General features: G+C 40.5%; 1 protein-coding gene across 1 annotated transcript; it reads right to left on the reverse strand.

The window, feature by feature from the left end:
• Positions 1 to 2,455: 2,455 nt before the first annotated feature.
• CUNH11orf97 (chromosome unknown C11orf97 homolog) lies at positions 2,456 to 23,952 on the reverse strand. Its single transcript, XM_070425844.1, has 4 exons — positions 23,173 to 23,952; positions 17,759 to 17,863; positions 7,065 to 7,190; positions 2,456 to 3,606 (listed from the first exon to the last, which is right to left on the reverse strand). The coding sequence occupies exons 1-4, from the start codon at positions 23,363 to 23,365 to the stop codon at positions 3,602 to 3,604; spliced, it is 429 nt and encodes a 142-aa protein (XP_070281945.1). The 5' UTR covers positions 23,366 to 23,952; the 3' UTR covers positions 2,456 to 3,601.
• Positions 23,953 to 25,251: the final 1,299 nt, after the last annotated feature.

A 25,251-nucleotide genomic window follows, 5' to 3' on the forward strand; every position in this document is an offset into this window, starting at 1 on the left:
GGTTTATTTCACTTAGTATAATGTTGTCCAGGTCCATCCATGTTAACCTCCAATTTCCTGTCGTGTGTGTGTGTGTGTGTGTGTGTGTGTGTGTGTTTTAGACAGGTGTGTGAATCTGGCTGAAATATTCTGAGAACTCAGGGGATTGGGGCTCTTGAAGGGACAAGGTGGACTTTCAACTTGATCACCTATTTTTATTCAAAGTCCTTCTGGTTTATTCCTTCTGGGGTATAAACATGCAGACTTCTATCAGGATTAAGGAGAAAGTCATCAGGGCTATGAGAAAAATCTAAGGGGTTTCCTATTTGTTGCATGGGAAGACAGATGTGGAACTATTTCTTAAAATACCAAGTTTAGAAAAATTGGGACACAAAATGAATGCCCATCAGTAGGAACAAGGTTAAGAAAATTTTGGTACTGTCATACTGGGACATACTACAGAACCTATAAAATCATGAATTTTAGACAAACATATATTACATAGGAAAATGGTTATAATGTATGACTAAGTGAAAACAACGCAGGCTATAAAGTATGTGTAATGTAATAGTATTTTTTTTTTTACAAACTTCCCCATTGTATGATTTCTAGCTCTGTAAGTATTTTAGTTGTAAGATAAAGGATATGTTTATAAGATAAACCAAGGGGTAAATTTCTTCAAAAGACTAAAAAGTTGTCTCTTCAGAAAAATTCTGTCCCCTTTCATGCAGCTAAATAGTCTTCCCAATCATTTAGGCTTTTTACTTTCTACTTCTAATCCTTTTATCTGTGTGGCTCACAGATACTTCTGCCATGACTAGTTGGTCAAATGAAGAAGTGGGGTGCAAGCCCTATGACACTAAGTTACCCAGGATCTATAACAACTGTCTCTGGCACACACTGAGGACATGCAAGGGTTACTGGGGCCTGGAGCATATAACATGAAGAATGGACGTGAGCAACTTGCAAACATCTTTAGAAGAAAAAGAAAGCAACATTTTTGTTTCATTCCTGTACTCAGAAGGAATGCTTCTATTGTATATCATCAAGTATGAAAATGGCTGTAATCTAAGATTACTATAGATTTTTATCATTTTCAAGAGGTGTCCTTGTAATCCTGGTTTTTAAAGAATTTTTATTTTTTAAATGCTTACTAAATTAAAAATTCAAAAAAGATCCATCAGATGTAGTAATTTTTAGAACCATCCTCTAGTACATTTGTTGTTTAGATGGTTTCAGTTATTCATTACTATAAATAATCCTGGGATGGATAACCCTGTACATGAATCCAGTTAGGAAGATGTGCAATAGAGCAATGAAGAACAGAATTTTTTAAAAATATATTTCATTGATTTTTTACAGAGAGGAAGGGAGAGAGATAGAGTTAGAAACATCGATAAGCTGCCTCCTGCACATCTCCCACTGAGGATGTGCCCACAACCCAGGTACATGCCCCCGACCGGAATCGAACCCCGGACCCTTCAGTCCGCAGGCCGACGCTCTATCCACTGAGCCAAACCGGTTTCAGCTGAAGAACAGAATTTAACCATAAAAGGAAGCAGGGCCCCAAAGTGGATTAAGGATGGATACCCTAGCAAGGAAACAGAAGTCAGTCCTCAGTGGAGCTCCCAGTCCAAGCAGCCAGTCTGAGAATGAATGGGGCTTAGGAAGGGAGCTGGGATGGGGGTTGGGGGAAGGGAAGGAGCTTGATTATGGGGCAGTAGTCAAGCGGAAGAGAGGAAGGAAACCCCTCAGCAAGTTTGTAAAGTCACACGGGGAGCTCAAGTGCAAACAGGACATCATTTCTAATGGGTGAATAATATTCTCCAACCATTGCACTTTTTCTATGTCATCCTAACATACATGCAAAAAGGTTGAGGGTAAGAAGTTTTACAAGATTAAGATCTTTAGATTAGTAATGCTTTACCCCAACTCCAGGTCATTTTTGGCATTATATTTCTTGACTAACTTAAGGTGTGATCTCTCCAATTTTAGCCACTGGCCCCAAACACTGTTATTGAAGTAGCCAGTGATGCGAGAGTTCCATAAACACGGTGGTGGCTGGAATTGGCTTACACGTAGGATCTCTGCTAGTGTGTCTTAGCTAAATGGAAATTTTTAAATTAAATCTGGAGAAGTCTGGATCTTGACTCAAGAGCTTATTGACTGTGTCACAGTGTAAATATTTTTAAGTAGGGAAGGGACATAACCAGTCAACAATCTCTGTTTATCTGACTTGATTTATTACATTAAAACTGAGAAATAGAATTGAGAACTGTAAACTGGAGGAAGTTTTTAAAGGTGATCTTAGCCCAGAGAGGAAGGAGAATGAAAGGTGTGTTGTAACCAGAATACTAGGGGCGGGGGGACTCTTTTTTTGGAGGAGGTGGTGGTCACTAAATCACAAGTTACATATAAAATGAAAAATCCAAAAAACCCCACCCAAATATAAAAAAATAGATTAATAAGTATAAAATTTAGTACAAACATATAAAGATTTTAATATAATTATTTAGAGTTAAATTTTAATGAATGGGAAATTATATGATCTTATGTTAAAAGGGACAATAGCCCTGGCCGGGTAGCTCAGTTGGTTAGAGTGTAGTCCCTATGCCAAGGTTGCAGGTTCAGTCCTGGTCAGGTCACATACAAGAGTCAACCAGTGAATGCATGGATGGGTGGAACAACAAATGCATGTCCTCTCCCTCTCTCTCTCTGTCCCACACACACACTTCCTTTCTTTCTCTAAAATTAATAAATAAAAATACAAAAAGGGATAATAAATACAAATAGTATACAATGTGATTTCAAATATATAAACTAAAACATATTCATAGGAAAAAAGAATTAAAATGTTAAAATGTATCAACATGCTATCAATGGTTGTTTCCGGGAAGTGAATTACAGATTTTTTTTCCCTTTATTTTCCATTTTTTTAAAACTACATATATATTATTTTTGACAACTGGGGGTGGGGTGGGGGAAGAGATTGATCTTTCCCCTTCTTTTAACCTCTTTTTAACCCAGTAGTATTAGTAAAATATTTTTTTACCTCTCCATAAACTTCTGTCTGCTTAATATTTAGTGGACAAATTCTAGAAAAATGAAGGACTCTACCAAGGCTAGCACTAAAACGACTGTTTCTGAGCCAGAGACTTTTCCTCTGTGTTACTCATTCACTTACCTGTATAGGTATAGCTGAATGGATGTTTAGTTTTAATGGATGAACATAATGATACCCTAGTGAAAGATTTAGGTTTATAATGTTTACTTGAAGTAAAGACAATAAATGACCTGGAGTTGGGGTAAAGCATTACTAATCTAAAGACAATGCCTTTGTTTTATTATGCTTTACATATTTAATAAAATAATCTGAATTAGAAGCCTAATGTGACAACTAAAAATAAGTTTATTTTCCTTCATCATTTTCAGGAGCTTAGTAAGCTTTACCAATAGTCTGTGATAACTTTGGCTTAAATTATAGATAGGAATTAATACCAATAATAAAATTTATAGACACTTTTTTACACATCTTAAACTGTGAAACAAGTTTGGGGTTTCTTCTCTGTCTTTCAGACATTAGGAGAAAGAGGTTTCTTCTCAATGGAAAAATGTATTCTTCTTATCCTAAAGTAAAGAAAAATGTGAATAAGTACATTTTCACTCTGGGAATACGCCCTTTAATCCCAACCCCACTTTAATCTAAATTGGATTTGTTCCCAAGTGTACTTCATTTCGTAGAGCAGAATGTAAAAGCCACAACCACATGATCCAAGTGACCGAGAAACCACTCCTCCTCCCATGGGGGCTCGTTAGAAGCACAGAATGTCAGACCCCTGGCCAGACCTACAGCCTCTGAATCTGAATTCTAATGAGAGACCCAGGTGATCTGTAGGCACATTGAAGCTTGAGAAGCACTGGGCTAGACAACTTCTTGTTGTTTTCACACGCCACAGACTGAGAAGGCAATTGATCAAAGAAAATAAATGAAACTTGTGAGGATGGTGAAAGTGAAACGTCTGTTTGCAGTCTCTAACAGAAATGTGTTTTAGAGCTACAAACGGATGATCATAATTCTAAATTTAAAATAATGTGCATGAAATATTGGAAAAGTCATAGCTGCAATGATTGTGTTGTTCATGAGAAAGAGAAAAGAAGCCCAAGTGAATAAAAAAAAAAAAAGATGACAAGTGAGGACTGATTGGACTATCTAGGTGAAGTACATTTTATAGGAGAAGTTCCTGGAAATATTGTAACCCCTGGAAAACCTCTCTTTAAAAGCATTAGTTCAAAGGTGTTTGTAAGATATGTGAAACTTATCATGGTTCACACACTAAAGTCAATAGTTTCCCTTGCTTTTCCCTCTGTTATCTGCATTCTGTTTAATTTAGCAGTCTCAAGTGGTGGAACACCCTATGCTTTTGTGGAGGGGGGAGATGTGAGTTAGCAGCAAGAACATTCTGAACATATAGTATGCATTCATCACACACATTCCGGTTCATCATTCATTGATCATTCTCGTGACAAAACGTGATTGAGCACTTAGCCTGCCAGGCCCAGTGCTAAGTTCTAGATCAGTGATGGCGAACCTTTTGAGCTCGGCGTGTTAGCATTTTGAAAAACCCTAACTTAACTCTGGTGCCGTGTCACATATAGAAAGTTTTTGATATTTGCAACCAGAATAAAACAAATATTTATATTTTTGATATGTATTTTATATATTTAAATGCCATTTAACAAAGAAAAATCAACCAAAAAAATGAGTTCGCGTGTCACCTCTGACACGTGTGTCATAGGTTCGCCATCACTGTTCTAAATATACAATGGTGAGTCAAAGAGACAATGTTCCTGCCTTCATGAGCTTCTGATAGTGTATGAATTACCACTGATCAAATTTTGAGTTACCTGTAGATTTTGTTCATCCATGTTATTTCTGTGCCTTGTACCTCTCTACCTTTTTTCATTAATAATGAGAAATGTTTAATTCTTAGTTATTGGTCTGATTCATATTGACCAATCAGTTATAATTTGTATACAGATAGTGGCAGTTCTTATGGCAAAATGTGGCTGGCAACTTACTGATGTGAAGCAAAGATAGATAACAGTAACAGTTACATATGGTAACATGATCACTATAAGGGCTTGACATGGGCTGGAGATAGAGGGCTGAGGCCTGCTAGGAAGGCAGTTTGAGTGAGTAACAATGAGCAGGAGCCATGAACAAGTCTCTCCTACATTGTATGGATGGAAGTAATGCAATTATGGTCAAAATGAAACATATTTTTAAATCATATATCCCCAATTGAGGAATTGGGTAATCTATGTCTTCAAATGAAGGTAATTTTGTTTTTTTCAAACCAGTCTTGTAACACGGCATTTAGAAAATTATTCACCTTGAAAATAAATTGCTTTACAAGTTTGCTTGGAATGATGGATTTACCCACTGTAAGTGGACCTGACAAATTGGGTGGAAAGTTGAAATCAACAGCCCCCAATGGGCACGTGGCCCAGACTTGGGTTGAATCAACTATTGCTTCATGACAGATATCTTTGTAGATTTTGAGTGTAGTTGCCTCCCAACTTCTAACCCTCCAATTCCATAGCCTTGGCATTGTGCCTGTTTAATCACCACAACTAGTTCCACCCTTGTTTTCCAATGACTGGAGTCTCTGCCATGATGGCCCAGTGATTCAGAGTATAGTCTTAGAAGTTGGGTGGACATAAAGTTTGTAGTTCTAACCTCGCTACCTTCTAGACATGGGATCTTGGTTAATGCAATGTCTCTATGCCTCAGTTTTCACCTGGAAAACGGAGATTAAACATCTCATCTCATGGGATCATGTGAATTACAGAACTATATAAGACACTGCCATGCCTGGCACATGGTAAATGGTGGCTATTACTTCTTTTTAAACCCAGGTCTCCATACTGGTTCCTTTTTGCTACATGAATCTCCTATAGCAACAAGGGGTTCTGTTTATTTGATTGTATTAACTTGTGTCTTAGTTTCTTCGTGGCAATATTTTCTTTCTACTGATTTCATATTCCAGAGGCTGTCTCCCTGGGAACCCTTCTCCTTTGTCCCACTTTTGCTGAACTCTAGGTTCAACAGACACCCAGGCTTGGTCACTGTTTGTCTCAAAGAGGCAGTCTTGCCTAGTGGTTAAAAGCCACGAAGACTAGCTGCCTGGGTTTGAATCTCAGCACTTTCACTTACTAGCTGAGTGACTCTAGTAAATTATTCAACCTTTCTGTGCCTCAGTTTCTCATCTGTGAAATGAATTGTACTTGTGTCATGTGATTGTTGTAAAGATGAGAAAGATTAATATATGTGAAGAATCTAGAATCATAAGTGCTACACAGCATTTGCTATTATGAATCTCACTTGAGTAACCCCGAGCTTGGCACTTACCCCCTTCTCTCTTCTCACTCTGGGGTAACCTCGTAATTGTAGAGATATTTTTAGGATTTGTATACCCAGTTTCATGTCCCTATCTGGACACTGCTTGTGCTTCCATGTCAAGACCCTTGCCTTCTCCACATCCTGCCACAAATGTTCCTGGCAGACACTGGCTGTGACAGTGAAGAATGAGGAATATTTTGTTCCAAACGTTATGTCTGTGAGGAGCAGTGCACTGCACCCAGACTGGTGGCCTCCTACGTAAAATAGGGTGAAACCAAGGGAGCCCAGCAAAGCGGCTGCCTTATTCTCCCTTACTTTCCTCACCCCCCTCTCCCCATTTCCACTGGTAAACAAAGGTCATCCATCTGGAAGCAAGAGTCTTCCCCACTGAGGCTGACTGTGCGCTACAGTCTCTTACGTGACTAATACAAAGCAAAAGAAAGAGAAGTGCAACTCAGAGCATGAACTTCCGTTGCATACATGGGGTCAGTTGGTTAGCTGCACTGTTACTGTTTAAATTCCACAATGAGGCAATGTGGCTAACCTAAAAGTAACCAGAGAGAAGCAAGGCAAAAGAAGATTGAATTTTGATTGAGAACTTTGACTAAAGCATACACCACTGGTGTGTAACCTGTTCTGTGCCTTTAGGGCCTTGGAGGAAGTCGGGGTATTGGGGTCTTACTTCTCAGCCCTCCGTGCCTCGAATAGTACTTGGCTTGTGGCAGTAATGTGTTTCTGCTGGGCAGTCCTGGCTTCAAGCCTCCCACGGGGAAATTCCTTTTAATGCTCCAAATCCCTTCCAGGGCCACTGTTAATATTTTCAAAAGCAAGATGATTATTAGCTTATTCTCTTTTTAGCACAAAGTATTTTAAAAATATTTATGTGGTAATTATTTTTGTCAGTCATTTTGGGTGACAGTTTATATGGTTTGATTAATCAGACCAAAGGTCTTTATTATTTGTTTAATCTTTTATTCCAGTTCATTCATTTCATTATTCCTTATGCAGTTAAACCTCTACAGTGCTTAATTAGGTCATTTAATTTGATCCTTAAGAAGTAGATGAAAACCCAATATGGAAATATAAGTAATAAAATGCAGAAAGATCAAGAATATATAATAGTTAAGATATAGATTTCATTCAGTCAACTTTGTCTGATTCTGATTTTTTAAATTAAATCTTTATTGTTAAAAGTATTACATATGTCCCTTTTCCTCCATTGACTCCTTCTAGCCAGCCCGCCCCTGGCCTTAGGCCTTCACCATTGTCTCTGTTCAAGGGTTATGCATATATGCACACAAGTTCTTTGGTTGATCACTTCCCACCCTCCCCTGCCTTCCCTCTGAGATTCTACAGTCTGTTCTATGCTTCTATGTCCCTGGATCTATTATTCATCAGTTTATGTTGTTCATTAGATTCAACATATGAGTGAGGTCATGTGATATTTGTCTTCCTCTGACTGGCTTATTTTGCTTTGCATAATGCTCTCCATGACCCTCCATGCTGTATCAAAGGTAAGAGATCCTTCTTTTTTCCTAGAAGTGCAAATATTTCTAAAAATAATATAACCCAAAGTGACCACATTAATTCATCCAGTAGATTCAATAATCTTCTAAAAGCCATAAACTAGATGCTGTTTAATTTCCCCTTTAAAGAAACATAAACTCACTAGAAAACACTATAGCAAAATATTTGGAATGTGCTGTCTACACATTGGCAGATTATAGGCCTAAATCCTGATACCATTCAATAAGTATTGGTTTAGTAATGATTTGCACTGGGCTTTCCTCCCTATCCTAAAGACAATTAGTCCGTTTTCAGAGTCAGTCAACATAAATTTGATGACAATCTACTGTGTAGAAATCTGTGACCCAAGTCAAGTAAGGTAGTGAATTCAGGTTAGCGCCCAAGTTGTTTTTCCCATTTTGGAAGCTGCAAATTTCAATGGCAAACATTTTCTACAGATCCCAGGATGCCCACGGGCATCTATGCTGACATCCGATCCCTCGCTAAAGGATTTCATACCGTGTAATAATTAGGGGAACAGCCTTTGAGTCGGTAGGAGATCTGGGTTTTAGTCTCTGCTCCACCACCTACCAGTTGTATAACTTTGGGCAAGTTCTTTAACCCAGTATGCCCCAGTCTTCTCGTCTATGAAATGGGGATGATAATAATTACCTTAAAGGCTAATTATAGGCCTGGGATAAAATGAAGAAAAGGTGCTCTACACTTAATAAATAGAAGCTATTATTTGGAAAGGGACAATAATTTTCCTGTCCAAGTATGGACTGGGATTCCATTTCTAGAGGCATCGTGACTGAGCTAATTCTCTGAGCTGAATGTCAACACTTGCTTCTCCTTCCCTCCCCTGAATAGAGCAGCTGAAGCTATCTGTCAAGATTAGTTTCTTCCTTCTTCTTCAAAGACCTTTAAGGAAAACTCCACAATCTCCTTCTGTCAAGACTTACAAGGTTTAAGCTGTTTCTTGTATCTAACCTAAATCTTCCCCCACCATTCAAACCAGGTTCCTCTTCTTCCATCAAATCTAGAGATAGAAAAGGGCTGCTCACCAGCCTCTGGATAGTAGACTCTCAGATCTAGGAGTCCCCAAACGATGATTAAATACCCCCTGTGCAAGGCACCCCGTAAGAGACCAAGGAAGAAGATTTAGATTTGTTCTGCACTGTGGGAATGTCAGGTAAATGGAATACAGTTTAAAATCAGTTGGTAGAACTATGTAATAAAACCATGGCCAATTAGATAGAAGACCTGCACTAGTCTGATTTAGTTGCGGTCTTTCGGATACAATCACAGGCATAGCTGGAAGTTTACAAGTAAATAGGAAAAATACCTGAAATGCAGATGTTCAGAAATGCATGAAAAAACAAAAACACCCTAGAAGGATAATATGTGCATAAGCATGTACTGTACTCAAGGGTAGAGGCTGCTGGAAAAAAATAGCATTACTTTGATGTGATGTTTGGATGAAGAAGTTACGAAAGATGATATGTTCCACTGGAGAAAGGTGATATATTCATCTGGAAAGAAGCGCGGATACCCTCGGAAGCAGCTGCCTCTTTAAAGAGAAATCCAGCTCCCTCAGCTCCAGCCACGGTCATGGCCACGTGCATTCCAGGAGGAGGAAGGAACACAAAGGGGGGGGGGGGGGGGCAGCGCCAGAGACCTGTGTTGGCAGCTGGACCTGAAAAGGAAAAGGGCAGCAGGCACAAGAGAGAAGCTCCGAGAGAGGAATTGAATTCTTTCTTGAAACTCAGAATCTTCCAGACCTTCTTTTCTCCTCCTCTCATGCCCCCAGCCCTTTCTAGTCAGAGACCTTTTGAGGTATGTGGTTGTTTTAAATTCCCACCCGAGGATATGTTTATTGATGAGAGAGAGAGAGAGAGAGAGAGAGAGAGAGAGAAAGAGAGATCAATGTGAAAGAAACATCAGTTGCCTCCCCTACTCGCCCTGACCTGAGATTGAACCTGCAACCCAGGTGTGTGCCTTGACCGGAATGAACCTGCAACCTTTCGTTGTATGGAATGACGCGAGTCAATCAACTGAGCCACACAGCTAGGGCTTAGGTGTGTTTTTATTCTGAATTTTAAAGTTACTAAACCATGCCTTTATGCTGGGAAGTGGAGCCAGTGGGGCCTGGCCTGGTCTCTCAGGGAAGGAAAGCTCACCCTTTAAAAATATTTGTGTCCCCTTCAGCTATCTCTGGACTGTGCACAACGAACATCAGAGCCTGGAAAGCCAGTTTTGAGCCATGTCATCTATGCCTCCTTTGAGGTATGTGTCAGATCTGATCAGAGGAGGAAAAATGTAAGTGATTTAAATTTATGTTTGTTGGCTTCCAGGCTCTGTAATTATCTTGACATGACTTTGGCGTGGAGTAAATTCCTTGCATATTGTAGGTAAATGAAACATTTTTGTTGAATGAATTAACAAATAACAAAGACATCCACTCTCACATAGCAACATTTTACATTTTTCTCAGTTGATACTAAACATCATAAATAAACCAGACTCTAAATTAAGTTTCCGGGCATTAACACACACAGAGACACAGGTGAATGGATTTGGCAGGACACTATCGAAAGTCATTGGGAAAGGAAATGCGGAAGAGAAAACTAGAAAGCTGCATTAATCAAATTTATCATGACTACTTAATAAAGTTCGGCAGGTCTTAGCCAGAAAAATAAAAAAGCCCTTGCAATGTGAAAACATTAAATTAGAATATTTGTTTCATTTTTGCAAAGTCTTCTGTAGAATTTCTTAGAAACATAGAAATCATTTTAAGATAAGTCATTCCATAATGCATGCGTCCCAAACTTACCTCTTCTTTTTAAAAAGTTGTAAGGAGGGGGAAATCTTCAGGGAATCACTAAAAATATGTGATGTCTGCTAAATTCTCATATATCCAGAAAGTCCCATAAGTTGCCCCAAATTCCATTTTCACCTGACAGGAGATCTGATCAGAAAATTGTATTTCTTTTCTTTTTTCCCCAGGATGCTGAGAACCTTTCTGTAGGTCCTGGCCCTGTTCTCACCTGTCAGGAATGGGTGTGATGAAACCTCCATTCTGAATCTAAACTGGGGCTGAAACTGGGGAAATGTGCCAACTTTTGTTTTGGTGTTGGTTTTGGTGTGTGTGTGTTAACTGATGAGAGTATTATTTGTAACGTAGTCCTGTTTTTTAATTTTTATTTATTTATTTTAAATATATTTTTATTGATTTTTTTCAGAGAGGAAGGGAGAGGGATAGAGAGTTAGAAACATCGATGAGAGAGAAACATCGATCATCTGCCTCTGCACACCTCCCACCAGGGATGTGCCCGCAACCAAGGTACATGCCCTTGAATGGAATCGAACCTGGGACCTTTCAGTCCGCAGGCTGATGCTCTATCCACTGAGCCAAACCGGTTAGGGCCATAGTCCTGTTTTTTAAAGAAACACAGTATAACTCAATGGTTAAGAGCCTACATTCAAATATCAGCTATTTCAATGTGTGACAAAGGGCAAGTCACTGAACCTTCCTGAGCCTCGCTTTCCAGATCTGCAAAATGGGACTAATAAGAACACAGGGTTGTTGCAGGAATTAAGAGAGGTAATTTGTGAACACTCTCATGTCCAGAAGACACACTGTGAATGATAGTCATTATGATAATAATTAGTATTCCCATCATTACCATCATCATTTTATATCCTATCTAATAATAGACAAACAGGGTAATTGACTGTACCTTTGCTATGCCTCCCATTGGCTAATCAGCGCAATATGCAAATTAACCATCAACAAAGATGGCAGTTAATTTGCATACGTAGGCTCCAAGTGGCGGAGGGAAGACTGAAGGCGAGCCGGAGCCGTGAAGACGGAAGACTGAAGGCGGCTCCGGCCGGAGCCAAGGCCTGGGTCCTGGGTGCCAGAGGAAAACCTGTGCCGGCAGCCAGGAGAAGGGAAGGCCTATTGCACGAATCTCTTCGTGCAACAGGCCTCTAGTATATATATAAAGACACCCTTCATCTACCTCACCCCTCACCACAGCATCCAATGCTTCTTACTGAGCCCATATGTCTCTGCTTCAGGAGCCTAGAAAAAAATCAAAAACCCAGAGAAGAGAGGTTTTAGAGGCCTGGCAGCTCATTTTTGCTGTGGTCACTGATGCCATTCCCTAAACCCAAGCATGGGGACACAGCAACCACCACCTAGAACATCTTGGCACTGCACGGTCTTCACAGCTCTTATTAACTGTTGTCACAACACAGCCACAAGAACAGATGGGACAGCGCGTGCAGCTGAGGGCCCCAGGAGACTGCACAGCTCCTTATTCCGAGTCCCTTGTTCCTACCCAAACAACAGCACCCCAAAAGAAATGTGTTGCTCACTCTGTTAGATGTCCATAACACCTAACTTCTAGATCTCCTGATTTTATTTATTTATTTATTTTTTAAACCAATTTCACTCAACCCAAGGAGAGAAAACTTTTGATCTTTACCAATCAAAGAAAAAGAGAAAAAGCACATAAATAATTTAAGTCTAGTGCTTCTGGATATTTGACATTATTAACTCAGTCACAATTAAAACGTGATATAATTTGAGTTGCTTAACTTTGGGACAAACCCCCCTCTTAACAAATGGCATCATCTTTGCAGTAGGTTTACCTCCATGCACTTTCTTATGTGCCCATGTGTAGGTGCTTTATCACTGATTGAGGGGAAGCCCAGTCTGGACACTTTTTGGAATCTCACCTTCAGCAACCGTATCATTGTGAGAGTCTGTGAAACTTGTTTGAAAATTCACATGAACCCAACTAATGTATACACAGCTCCACAAACATGCCCAGATACATGTATATACCTTGGAGTCCCTAGAATTGAGATAGACTGGGGTATACCTAAGAAATAGTATATATTGCTTCTCTATCCGAGAGAACTTCTGAGAGAGAGCGAAACCAGGCAGGTAATATAAGGAAGTAAAGTCAGGGGTAAAAACTAACTGGCTCTTCCAGTCTTATTTTCTTTCTACTTGTGCTGGAGGCGTGAATGCCAGAGAAATACTTTTTCCCTATTTCTACCACAAGAAGAGGAAGTCTGCAGTGAATGTGTAAACATTAAATAGCATGTGATATACCCCACTTGACTGGGGAACTGTATGAGCAACATTTAACAGTTGGGTGGAGAGGCCAGCAGGGACAGTGTGACTGTGAATGTTGACTCTGTTGTCACATCTTTCTTTCTCTTCCCCTCTTTCTGTTCACTCAAGATAATCTAGAAATCTAGATTTGTATATAAACAATCCTGATATTATTTAAAATGTTGACAACTCCTTCATATATTTAAAAAACCCAATGTAGAACAAATAAATATGTCCATATGTTTATAAGAGGGAGCTAGCATATGAACCAACAGTTTGGATCCTGAGCCAAGCTAAGATAGCCCTGATAGCCTGATGAGATGCGGGATACGGTGATCTGGAGTGGGATGGAGGATGGCTCTCCGGTTCTAGACTTGGATAACAGGCCATGGCATTCACTGGGATGGGTGACACATGGGAAGGAGCAATGGGGAGAGGTATGAGTTTAATTTTGGACGTGGACCCTAGGTACTTATGGGACAACTGGGAAGAGAGATTTAGCCTGGAGACACAGATTTCAGGAGCATGGCAGTGATATAGTAGAGGAAACTACGGGAATAGCTGAGCCGATTAAGGGAGAACTCATGAAACAAGATGAGAAGACTCTGGGTAATACCCTGGCAAACATCCACATTTGAAAATGGGGGTGATTTAAAATTATTCATAAAGGAGGATTAGAAGGACTATCCAGAGAAGAGAAGAATGAGGACATTTTAGTATCAGGAATTTGAGGAAGGAAGAATGGTTAAGGAGAGAGCCATTAACTATGTCAAATGTTGCAGAAATCCCAAGCCGCTAGATTTAGCCATAATATGTCACAGAAGGCACTACAGTGAATAGAAAGTCAGTGGTGCCCTGGCTTGGTGCTCAGTTGGTTAGAGCGTCATCCCAATATGCCAAGGTCGTGGGTTTGATCCCCAGTAGAGTAATACAGAAATCAACCAATTAATGCATAAATGAGTGGAACAACAAATATCTCTCTCTCACTTGCTCTCGCTCCCTCTAAAATCAATCAATCAATCAAACAATTTAAAAAGAAAGTCAATTGCATTTGGGGTCAGACCTGAATTTGGAATTTGGTTTTGCCATTTACTTAATGCATAACCTTGGACAGTAAAAAAAAAAAAACACAAAAAAACTCTCAAAATTTAAGTTTACTCATCCCTAAAAATTGGTAACACCTACTAGTATATCTCAAAAAAGCCATAACAGCTATAGCACATGGCTTTTGTGAGAATTTGTGGTAAGTAAATAAAGACTCTGTCCTCAGGTGGCTTATGTTCTAGTGGGAGAGTCAATAATGGAGTACACAAATTAATATATAATTCAGGAAGTGATAGAAAAAAGCAGAAAGAAAGTAATATAAAGGCTTAGAGGGTAACTTGGGATGGTGGGTAGTTTCTATTTTAACTTGGTAGAGAGGTTACCTCTGAGTAAATGACATTTGAAGTGAAATTTGAATGAAGAGAGAGGAAGACATTTGATGGTCTAAGTGAAGTGTAAAGGTGGAGGGTGGCGGGGGGATGCAGGGGGGAGTAGGTTTGGCCTGCTCCAATATATCAAGAAAGCCTGTGTGGCTAAAGTGGATTAGGAAAGTATAGGAGATGAGTTCAGAGAGGTGAGTTGGCCATACAAGGAGATTAAAACATAAACAAAGACTAATATGGAGCCATTGGAGAGTGTTGAGCTTGGAGGTGATGTGCAAAGATTTGCATGTAAGAGGTCCCTCTGATTTCTGTGCAGAGAATAAATGACAGAAGCTGTTATAGAATGTTACTGCTGAGCCTGCAAGAGATAATGGAGGCGTGGGCAAGGCCACCGTTGGGGAAATTTAGGCTACATTTCAAATGTAGATTCAACAGGATCAGTTGATGGACTGAATGTGAAGTTTGAGGATTTGACTTCTAGGTCTTTGGCCTAATCCACTGAGTGAATGGTGGTACCGTTTCTCGAGAAGGTGGGACCTGTTGAAGAGTGGGATTTCAAAAGCTGGAGTAAGAACGTGAGTTCTGTCTGGGCCTGTTAGGTTTGAAGACCTATTAGATATCCAAGTGGAAAGTTAAGTAGGCTTTTGGGATTGTAGGGGAAAGCAGAAGCTAGAGCGATCAATCTTGGAGTACAATATGGTTAGATATGACCACCCAGGGAGTCAGTGTCGACAGAGAACAGGGCCTGTGATTGAATTCTCCAAAGTTTAGAGCAAAAATTCTCCAAAGTGGTATGAACGAAACCAGGAGATTGGAGCACAGTGACCTGGAGGCTACTTGAGAACGTGTTTTAATAGGGAAGAAGTAAACAATTGTGTCAGATCCTACAGAAAAGTTGAGTGTGATGAGTTTGTGGATGGTATCTGATCTTCAAGATCATTGGATTTGACCTTCAACAGGAAAGCCTTTTGAAAACTGGAAGAGAACAGTTATCCTGGATTCATGGAAGCAAAAACCTAATTGGGATGGATAGAGGAACAAAGGATAAATAAAGAAGCGGAGATCATAGGTCAAGTGTACTAAACTCTCAACATCTATAAGAGCCATCCAATCCCTAAAAGTCTTATGCAGAATTCTGGGTGTGGGTAACAAGCTATGTTTTTGGGAAGAGAAGCCTTGACTTCACCATGCATTTGAAGAACTGCATCGCAATAACCCTGCACCAGCAGGTCCAGTGGCTGGCCCAGAGCTGCCAACACTCTGAGACTAAGGTTGTGGCCAAGGACATGGACTTTCAGCCATTAAAAGAAGGAGGAGAATGGAGGAGGAGGAAGAGGAGGAAAGAATAGCAGTTTGTTTTCCATAAGTATAGTACCTTTAAAACTTAACCTTAAAAGAATTTATTTTCAGCTTTGAAAGATTTTTCTAGGCTAAAATAGTACCTCTGTCACCTCTAGTGGATATTATTAAAATGCAGCCCAAGAGCCCAAGCATTCTCTATTTTATTTGAGCATATTTGAAAAGGTTGCCTATAAAAATGAACTTTTATAAGCCAAATGATATTTCCTATTCACATAGCCTGTCTTATAATCAAATATATATAATAAGAATAATACAACATTTGCCCAGTCGGCATAGTGGTTGAACTTTGACCTATCAACTGGGAGGTCACGGTTTGATTCCAGTCTGGGCACATGCTCGGGTTGAGGGCTTGATCCCCAGTGGGGGGCATGCTGGAGGCAGCAGATCAATGATTCTCTCTCATCATTGATATTTCTATCTCTCTCTCCCTCTCTCTTCCTCTCTGAAATCAATAAAAATATATATATTTAAAAAGATTAATACGACATTCAAATATTATATAAATCATAAATTTATAAGTATATAAATGAAAGTAAACCCCAAGCCCTAACTGGTTTGGCTCAGTGGATAGAGCGTTGGCCTGCGGACTGAAGGGTCCCAGGTTCGATTCCGGTCAAGGGCATATACCTTGGTTGCAGGCACATCCCCAGTGGGGAGTGTGCAGGAGGCAGCTGAATCAATGTTTCTCTCTCATCGATATTTTTAACTCTCTATCCCTCTCCTTCTCCCTTCCTCTCTGTAAAAAAATCAATAAAATATATTTTTTTAAAAAAGAAAGTAAATCCCAAATGTAATAGTATAGACTTAAACAGTGTTTAACCACCAGGGAAATGGTATGTAGTCTGGGTTTCATGGAAACACGTTAGTGGTCATTTTCCATCCATTCACAGGAGTTCAAACTAGACTGTAACTCTCCTTCCAGATACCACATGAACAAAATTGCTCACTTTGCTGCTCTCTCCTTCTGTAAGAATCAGTGACATGGGAGACCTGAAAAGATGTTTCTCTGGCTGGTTTTGAAAAAGAGAGCAAATATGTCAGGAGTCTGAAATTATGCACCTTGCGGCCTGCAGCATCTACTCTTAGGGATTTTTAGAGAATTCAGGCCTTACCTGCTGGGTTTTCAACAATCCTCAGAGTCATGTTTTCAATTCTTTTATTTCTCCCAGCAATGCTGGTACCCAAGAGAGTTTCTATAAAAAACTGATGATTTGAAGGGCATGAAGTATGCACCTAGTAATCACTGAGAAAGAACTGTGAAAATGAGGGGCTCCAGCAGTTTCGAAATTACATCTGTGAGGGATTCGGATTCTAGAGCATGTCTTTTCCCCAATGAACCACCAGTGAAAGCTCTCAATATCATATAACTCATTCACTATATGTATGTGCAATAAACCCTTGGATAAGTCGACTTATTTAAATGACTTAGATTCTTCTGGGTCAGTGATTTGCACAGCGGGGGGGGGGGGGGGGGGGGGGTGTTTGGGGCCTTGGCCTGCAGCATCATCACCTGGGAACTTGATACAAATGCAAATTCTTGAACCCCACCCCAGACCTACTGAGCCAGTTTCCAGCAATCTGCTTTTGATAGGCTCCTAGGTAATTGTGATGAAATCTAACGTTGGGAACCACTGTTAATGGTCATGCCTATGTTGATAAAGATCAAAGATGTTATTGTGTTTTTCAGGCACCTGCTTGTCATTGAATAGAAATCACTTCAAAAAACCTGAGATAGCAATGTAGATACTGATATTTAATAATTTTATCTTCTAAATATAACAGCTTATTTGGGTATAGGCAAATAATTATAAAATTAGCTCAATAATTTCCTCAAAGAACCATTTTTCTTTTGATAGTCATGATTTTGCAATAAATAATCATTCTGCAATCAAATAGGCAATTTCATATCCATTTCACAAATACTGTACACTCATTTGTCTCTGAGATTACCTGCAGGTGTATTTTTAATGTGGCATTCATCTCTCTTAATATAGAGTTCTTCTTCCAGTACTTCCTTAATTCTCTTGTGTGGCTCACAATATAAAAATTTCTTCCCTATAAAGACATTAACAAAGTTGGTTACGTACCATAAATTCTTCCCAACCTTCGAGCTACTGCACTTATATGGGTAATTATTTTTTAAAAAAGACATATTCTTCTATACCAATGCAGATGATAAACCCTGCAGACTCTGTTTGGGAAAATCTCCTGGTTCTTTTGGGACTTCATACTGTTACATAATTCCTGAACTTTTGGGTAGTTTAAGATATCTCTTTTAGGTATTATGTGGAAATGCATGGAGTTTTCTTCATTAGCTTCAAGAACACTTTCAGCCCTAGCCGGTTTGGCTCAGTGTCGGTCTGCAGACTGAAGGGTCCTGGGTTCAATTCGGGTCAAGGGCATATACCTCGGTTGCAGGTCTGCCCCGGCCAGGGGCCTGGACAGGGCACGTGCAGGAGGCAACTAATCAATGTTTCTGACATCAATATTTCTCTCTCTTCCCCCCTCTCTTCTACTCTCTCTTCAAATTAATGGAAAAATATCCTTGGGTGATAATTAAAAAAAAAAAAAAAGAACACTTCCATTTGTTCTATAAATTCCTATTAAACACTTACTCTGTGCCAGGCATTTGGCTCGGGGCAAAGGACATAGCAACGAATAATTCAGATGTGTGCATGGAGTCTACAATGCAGATATATAACAGAACAGCCTCAGCACTATTTAATCATCACTTTTAGAGCCTGAACCTGAACTATAGTAGTGAATCACTATGGACCTATGACTTTGTCCTGGCCTCTAACCTGGCCCTATAGGACATCACTGCAATAGTGGGGAACCGTGTTATTTGTTCTAAGTACCTTAGCTATATTTTTTCAGCTCTGTGCTATCTGACCCTGTCTGTCTCCCCAATCTCTCCTGTTGGCCTTTCTCTCTTGTTCTCTGAGCTGTAACATGGCCCTCTTGCCCATTCCCACATCTATTTTCTCTGCCTAAAGTGTGGTTCTCCTAGTATTTTTGCACAGAGAACTTCTATTCAAATTTCAGGTGTAGCCTTAAATTTTTCTTTTTAAAAAAATATATTTTCATTGACTTCAGAGAGGAAAGGACAGGGAGAGAGAGATAGAAACATCAGTGATGAGAGAGATTCATTGATTGGCTACCTCTTGTACACCCGCTACTGGGGATTGAGCCTGCAACCCTGGCATATGCCCTGACCAGAAATTGAACTGTGACCTCCTGGTTCATAGGTCAATGCTCAAGCACTGAGCCACACTGGCTAGGCAAATTTCAGTTCTTTAGGAAAACCTTCCCTGACTCCACAATCTCAAAATGCTCCTGGTTATTTCTCCTCATAGCATTCTCCTCTTTCTTTAATTTCACTTATTGCAATTTATATATGGTTTTATTTATTTTATATGCAATTACTTATGTAACTCATAACATATCTTCCTTACCAGACCATAAACACCCTAACCTAAAGGCAGGGATGTCTATTTAGTCACAGCTTGGCATAATAATAGATGCTCAGCAAATGTGTATTCAAATAGTATCAAGCATTGTTAAATTAGATAGAGCTCACCCTGGCCGGTTTGTATCAGTGGATAGAGCGTTGGCCTGGGGACTGAAGGGTCCTGGGCTTGATTCCGGTCAAGGGCACATGCCTGGGTTATGGGCTCATCCAGCGGGAGGTGTGAGAGAAGCAGCTGATAAGTCATGTTTCTATCTCTCTCTCCCTCTCCCTTCCTCTCTGAGAGCAATAAAAATAGATATTTTAAAAAAATGGATAGAGCTCACAACTATTCTATGTGCATGTCTGCCAATGCAGCCTTGTGAATGTCAAGGAACCAGTAGTTCTAGTTTCAGTACTCAAAAGCTCAAAACAAAGAACCATGGAACACCTAAACAATAAAATAATTTAGCTATTTAATATTTGGCTTTAAACTCACAAAGATATGGCAGATGCATCATCTTTTCCAAACTAACCAATAGAGAACACAAGTGAATAAATTTGGCTTATGTGCAGACTGGCCCAAATGGGCAAGGGACCTGCTGCTTCTGCCGTGGCCCTGGGTCATGCCTGGTCATGAAGACCCCACACACCCTTAGACAAGGACAAGGTAGAGATACTTTCTGCAGCTCATTCTTGTTTCCCAAAGCTAAGACTCATGGGAATGAGAGATGGGATCAGCAATACTCCAGCTTAACTTTGGTTTAAACTTTTTTTTGTTAAAATTTAGGCAGAAAAGCCTTTAAGAAATGTAGCTAAGAAGGGAGAAGAGCCTAAAACAGGTTAGTAAAGAGGAAGAGACCACCTGCCTTAAGTTCAAGTCTCTTGACAATTTCAGCTCAGCTGCTAGAAGAATTTATAGAGGAAATCACTAAAGTTTTGAGGAGCTAGTATAAGCAAATATCCCCTGACCCGAAAAAGAAATAGGAAGAAAGGAAGGGAGGGAGGGAGTGAGGGAGGGAGGGAGGGAAGGAGAGAGAAATAAAAAACTAGCAGCAGTTTAATGTTGATTCTTTACCAACATTGTGAATGAATTGGTCAACAGATTGATTGTGAGTACAATGAGGAGCTGTGATTACTGTGTTAAGGACTGCTGAAAACAATATTATTTCAGATAAAACTGTTTTGTTTTTTTGTTAGGAGCTAATAATAATTGCTACAATTTATTGAATGCTACCATGCCCTCAGCATCATACATACATTATATCTTTCTCACAATCACCCTATGGGTAGGTATAATTATTCCTATTTTATAGGTGAAAAAGTAACTTCCAAAAGTCACAAAACTCATAAAAAAAATTAAAAGTCTTGCCCACCTGATTCTTCCAAACCCAAATCACTAACCAAGATAGATTAGAGAGATGTGACCACAATGTATCTGCATTTCAGCAAGGCATTTGATAAAGTGCATTTGTAGGAGATAGAATGCTCATGTCATAGATGCTGACTGACAGGTCAGGGGCTTCTAGAGGCTCTTCTTAGAATTGTTGAGATCACCATCTAATTTGCTCACTTGGATGTAGGAAATGCCAGCAAACTAACCAAATGTGAGAATGGCACCAACTTGGTGAAGGGCAAACTCAGGACTCAAAGGGCTACTTCTATACCTGGAATGAAGTGCTAAAATCCATAGGACGGTATGGGGGGGATGACTATACCAACTTATATTTAGGAATCATGGATGTCATAGACTGCATTTGTTAATGTGTCTACCAAAACAGCTAAGGCAAGCTGTAGAGAGACTGCAGACCTTTCCAAAAAATAGACTGAAAACATTTGAAAATTGACAGAGTACTTTCTGTGGGTGTGAACGGCCTGTCTCTACTTAGGCTGAGGCCCTGAAGGAAGGTTTTCGGGGAGGGTGAGGAGGGAACTCTAAATGACTCTGTGAGCTTCCAGGAAGTTTAGACTCCTGCCTCAATTCATTACTCACTTCCCTGCAACTTGCCCAATGCCTGGCATGAAGTAAGGACTCAGTATTTGTTGAGTTGATGAGTGAATGGTTAATTCACTCTGTGCCAGGCATTTGAATACAGCCACAGGAATAAAGAACCTTTAAATTCTAGCATCTTTAATGAGAAAAGTCCCAGATAAGAACTTTGTCAAAATAAGGAATTACTTAAATATACTAAATACTTCCATATACTGAATTAAGTTGCTCTAAGGCAGAGGTTCTCAACCTATGGGTTGCGAACAATGAAAATACATCCTGCATATCAGACAGTTATATTACGATTTATAACAGTAGCAAAATTACAGTTATGAAGTAGCAACAAAAATAATTTTATGGTTGGGGGTCACCACAACATGAGGAACTGTATTAAAGGGTCGCAGCATTAGGAAGGTTGGGAACCACTGCAAGGCCTCTGCGTGCAGAGAAATAATGCATCATAATCAGTCATAGTGGAAGCTGATGCTGAGGGAAGAGGCCCTTTCACCAGGAGGCAGAGGTTTTGGGGCTTCTTGATGAGGTCTTGCGGGAGGACTGTGTGTGATCCCCTGGGCAGGAGACTGAGCCTCTTCAGCCCAACTCTCCCTCTGGGGAACCGCTGAGCTGGAAGGTAGCTGCAGGAACGGAGACAGCTCTCCAGAGGCGCAACAAGGGCTGCAGAAGGGCTGGAAACCGCTGGGATTCCGACCTCTTAGGCTTATTATCTTCACCATCATCATTCCTTAGCACCTGCTGAAAACCTGTGGGGCGCCAGGGGCTGGGAAACATCTGTAAATCCATGGAACAATATGGATGAGCACTGCGACCTGGCACAGACTCAAGTTACTACTGTGACTTTGGACCAGAACTGCCTTCTGTGCGTTTGGCAGGGCAGGGAGGAGACAGCAGGGTAAAACGTGGCCTAAAATTGTGAGATTCTAAAAGGATTAGGTAGTAATTTATGGACTGAAAGTCGAAGAGATGAGTGTAAGTGTTTGAAGTGTTACAGAAGACTGGAGAAGAACCAAGCAACGCTTAGAGAGACGGAGTTACACTTTATTATTATTATTATTATTATTATTATTATTACGCATGGTCTGAGAGAAAACTGTATTTCAAATTCTGGGCCCCAACATGGAGGAAGTTTCCCTATTTATATCTTTTTACCTTCTTTGTCTCCCAAATATGGGGTTTTCCGGTCCCCTTTGCAAGTTCTTAAAGAGACCTATGTGCTGGGGCTTTGAGACCTCAACCAAAGGAAGGCCTGGCCTGGTGCCAGCACTGATAACTTCATCTAGGGAAGGTTTATGGCCTCTCTGGATTGGGAGTTGTCTCATTTTCCTTATTATTTAAGCCAGCAAGCATTTACAGGAGCCAAAATGGCAGGGTTAAAATTTCAAACAGCAGTTTTTATATAAGATGGATGCTTCAGAAGTATTTCTCCAGAACTGGCTGAGTGACCGTGGAAGAGTCACTTCCTTTCCTCTAGGCTAGACCTCAGTTTCCTGGTCTGTAAAATGAAGGAATTGGCAAACATGATCTACATGTTTCCGTGAATGAATTTTATATATTGTATTATTTATATAATATACATACATATATGTGTGTGTGTGTGTGTGTATATATATATATATATATATATATATATATATATATATATACACACACACACACATATATATATAACATTTTAATGACTTTATATTTTGATACATTTTTTCCCCAATACCTTCCAGGCCAATGACGATGCCAATTAAGTCGGAGGCTACCCGGGGAAATGGCCTGGGTGCTTTCCACCACAGTGCCATCACCTCTCCTTTTGCCAAAACAGCAGCTCCACTCCCTCCCTCCCAAACCTTCCCGGCTTCAACCAGTCTCACTCCGGTTCCCCCCATCCCCCCTCCCCCCGCCCCGTTTCCTTCTCACCGGTTCTCCACACGGCAGGTCCCTCTGCGCAGGGTCCGTGGCTGCAGGGGAACTCACACTGTTTGTGGGACTCTCGGGGGCCGCCGCTGTTGGGCTCCCCGCGCGCCCCGCACCCCAGCCCGGCCGGCTGCCCAAGCTGCTGCGGGTCGCTGCCCGCCTCTGGCGCCGCCACCGTCGAGTCCTCCACCCTCATGCCGCGGGCGTCTTCGCGGCTCGCCTTCCCAGCTTCGCCGCAGGAGGCCCAGAACGCGAGGCGTCTCCGGTTGCCATAGTGATTGCGATCTTCCCCGCCCCCAGCAGCTCTCAGCCGGCTTCTCCCCGGCCCCAGGCGTCCTGCGCGCCCAAGAAGGCGCTGAAGTTAGCCGGCCGCGCTTAGCTACTGACCAACGCAAAGGATTTGCCATCAATCTCTTCTTTGCTCCACACATCAGTTTGGCAAGAGAGGCTTTACTATTCCCGGGTAGGGAAACTAAGATTCAGAAAAAGCTAAGGAAAAGGTCTGAGGCCAATCAGCAAGGAAGTAGCACAGCGGGAATCCGAATTCACAAAAGTCTAGCACCAAAGCCCAAAGAATAGATCGCCACCCGGAACAGGTAGGAGCGGGGGCAGGTACTGGACAGGTGAGTTGAGGGTAAGGTTATGCTTTATGGCGTCTCGCTCCCTGCTACACACAGAACGTGATGGAATAAATGAATGTTGAGGATTCCCAACTTTTGGATTCTAAGTTTTTAATCATTGTTGTTGTCGTTAAACAACTTTTGTAGTTTCCAAGCACTTTTGTATTCACAATTCATTTCAATCTATATAACAACCAATTTTACAGGTGAGGAAATCAAATTCAGAAAATTTTTTTTTTTTAATTAGATAAGTTTTATTTTTTTTAAATATATTTTATTGATTTTTTTACAGAGAAGAAGGGAGAGGGATAGAGAGTTAGAAACATCGATGAGAGAGAAACATCGATCAGCTGCCTCCTGCACACCCCCCACTGGGGATGTGCCCGCAACAAGGTACATGCCCTTGACCGGAATCGAACCTGGGACCCTTCAGTCCGCAGGTCGACGCTCTATCCACTGATCCAAACCGGTTCGGCTATTAGATAAGTTTTAAATAGTATTCTTTAATTGATAACTATTTATTAAAATATCAATAGCAAAGACAATCTTGTGAAAAACAAAGAGAATTTATAACCCTAAGCATTTGAAAAGGAAGAACAAGTCTATTTTACCAAGCCAAGGTCTCTGTAGTAATTAAGTACCTATGTCAAGTGTGGACTCACTCAGGACTAAATCCTGGGACCTTGAGAGATTCATATGCAAATGGCATCCTTCATGTCTCAAGGACCCATCTGGCTTATTAACCATATTTTATTTTATTTTTTTAATTTTTTTTAAAGGTAAGAAGGCTTCTATTTTATTTTATTTTATTTTTTTTTTTATTTTTTTATTGCTTAAAGCATTACAAAGGGTATTACATATGTGTCCTTTTTTTCCCCCCCGCCCTTGACAATACCCCGGCTTCCCCTACCCCCCAGTGTCTTATGTCCATTGGTTATGCTCATATGCATGCATACAAGCCCTTCAGTTGATCTCTTAACCCCCTCCCTCCTGCCCCCCAACCCTCCCCGGCCTTCCCGCTGCAGTTTGACAATCTGTGTGAGGCAGCTCTGCCTCTGTATCTATTATTGTTCAAAAGTTTAAAATGGTCTCTATTATCCATGAATGAGTGAGATCATGTGGTATTTTTCCTTCATTGACTGGCTTATTTCACTTAGCATAATGCTCTCCAGCTCCATCCATGCCATTGCAAATGGTAAGAGTACCTTCTTTCTTACAGCAGCATAGTATTCCATCGTGTAGATGTACCAAAGTTTTCTAATCCATTCATCTACTGATGGGCACTTAGGCTGTTTCCAGATCTTAGCTATGGTGAATTGTGCTGCTATGAACATATAGGTGCATATATCCTTTCTGATTGGTGTTTCTGGTTTCTTGGGATAAATTCCTAGAAGTGGGATCACAGGGTCAAATGGGAGTTCCATTTCCAGTTTTTTGAGGAAACTCCATACTGTCTTCCATA

The sequence above is a fragment of the Myotis yumanensis genome, unplaced genomic scaffold, assembly GCF_028538775.1.
Source record: "Myotis yumanensis isolate MYYU_CA2020_CCGP unplaced genomic scaffold, mMyoYum1.0.hap1 SCAF_10, whole genome shotgun sequence".
NCBI classification, from domain to species: Eukaryota; Metazoa; Chordata; class Mammalia; order Chiroptera; family Vespertilionidae; genus Myotis; species Myotis yumanensis.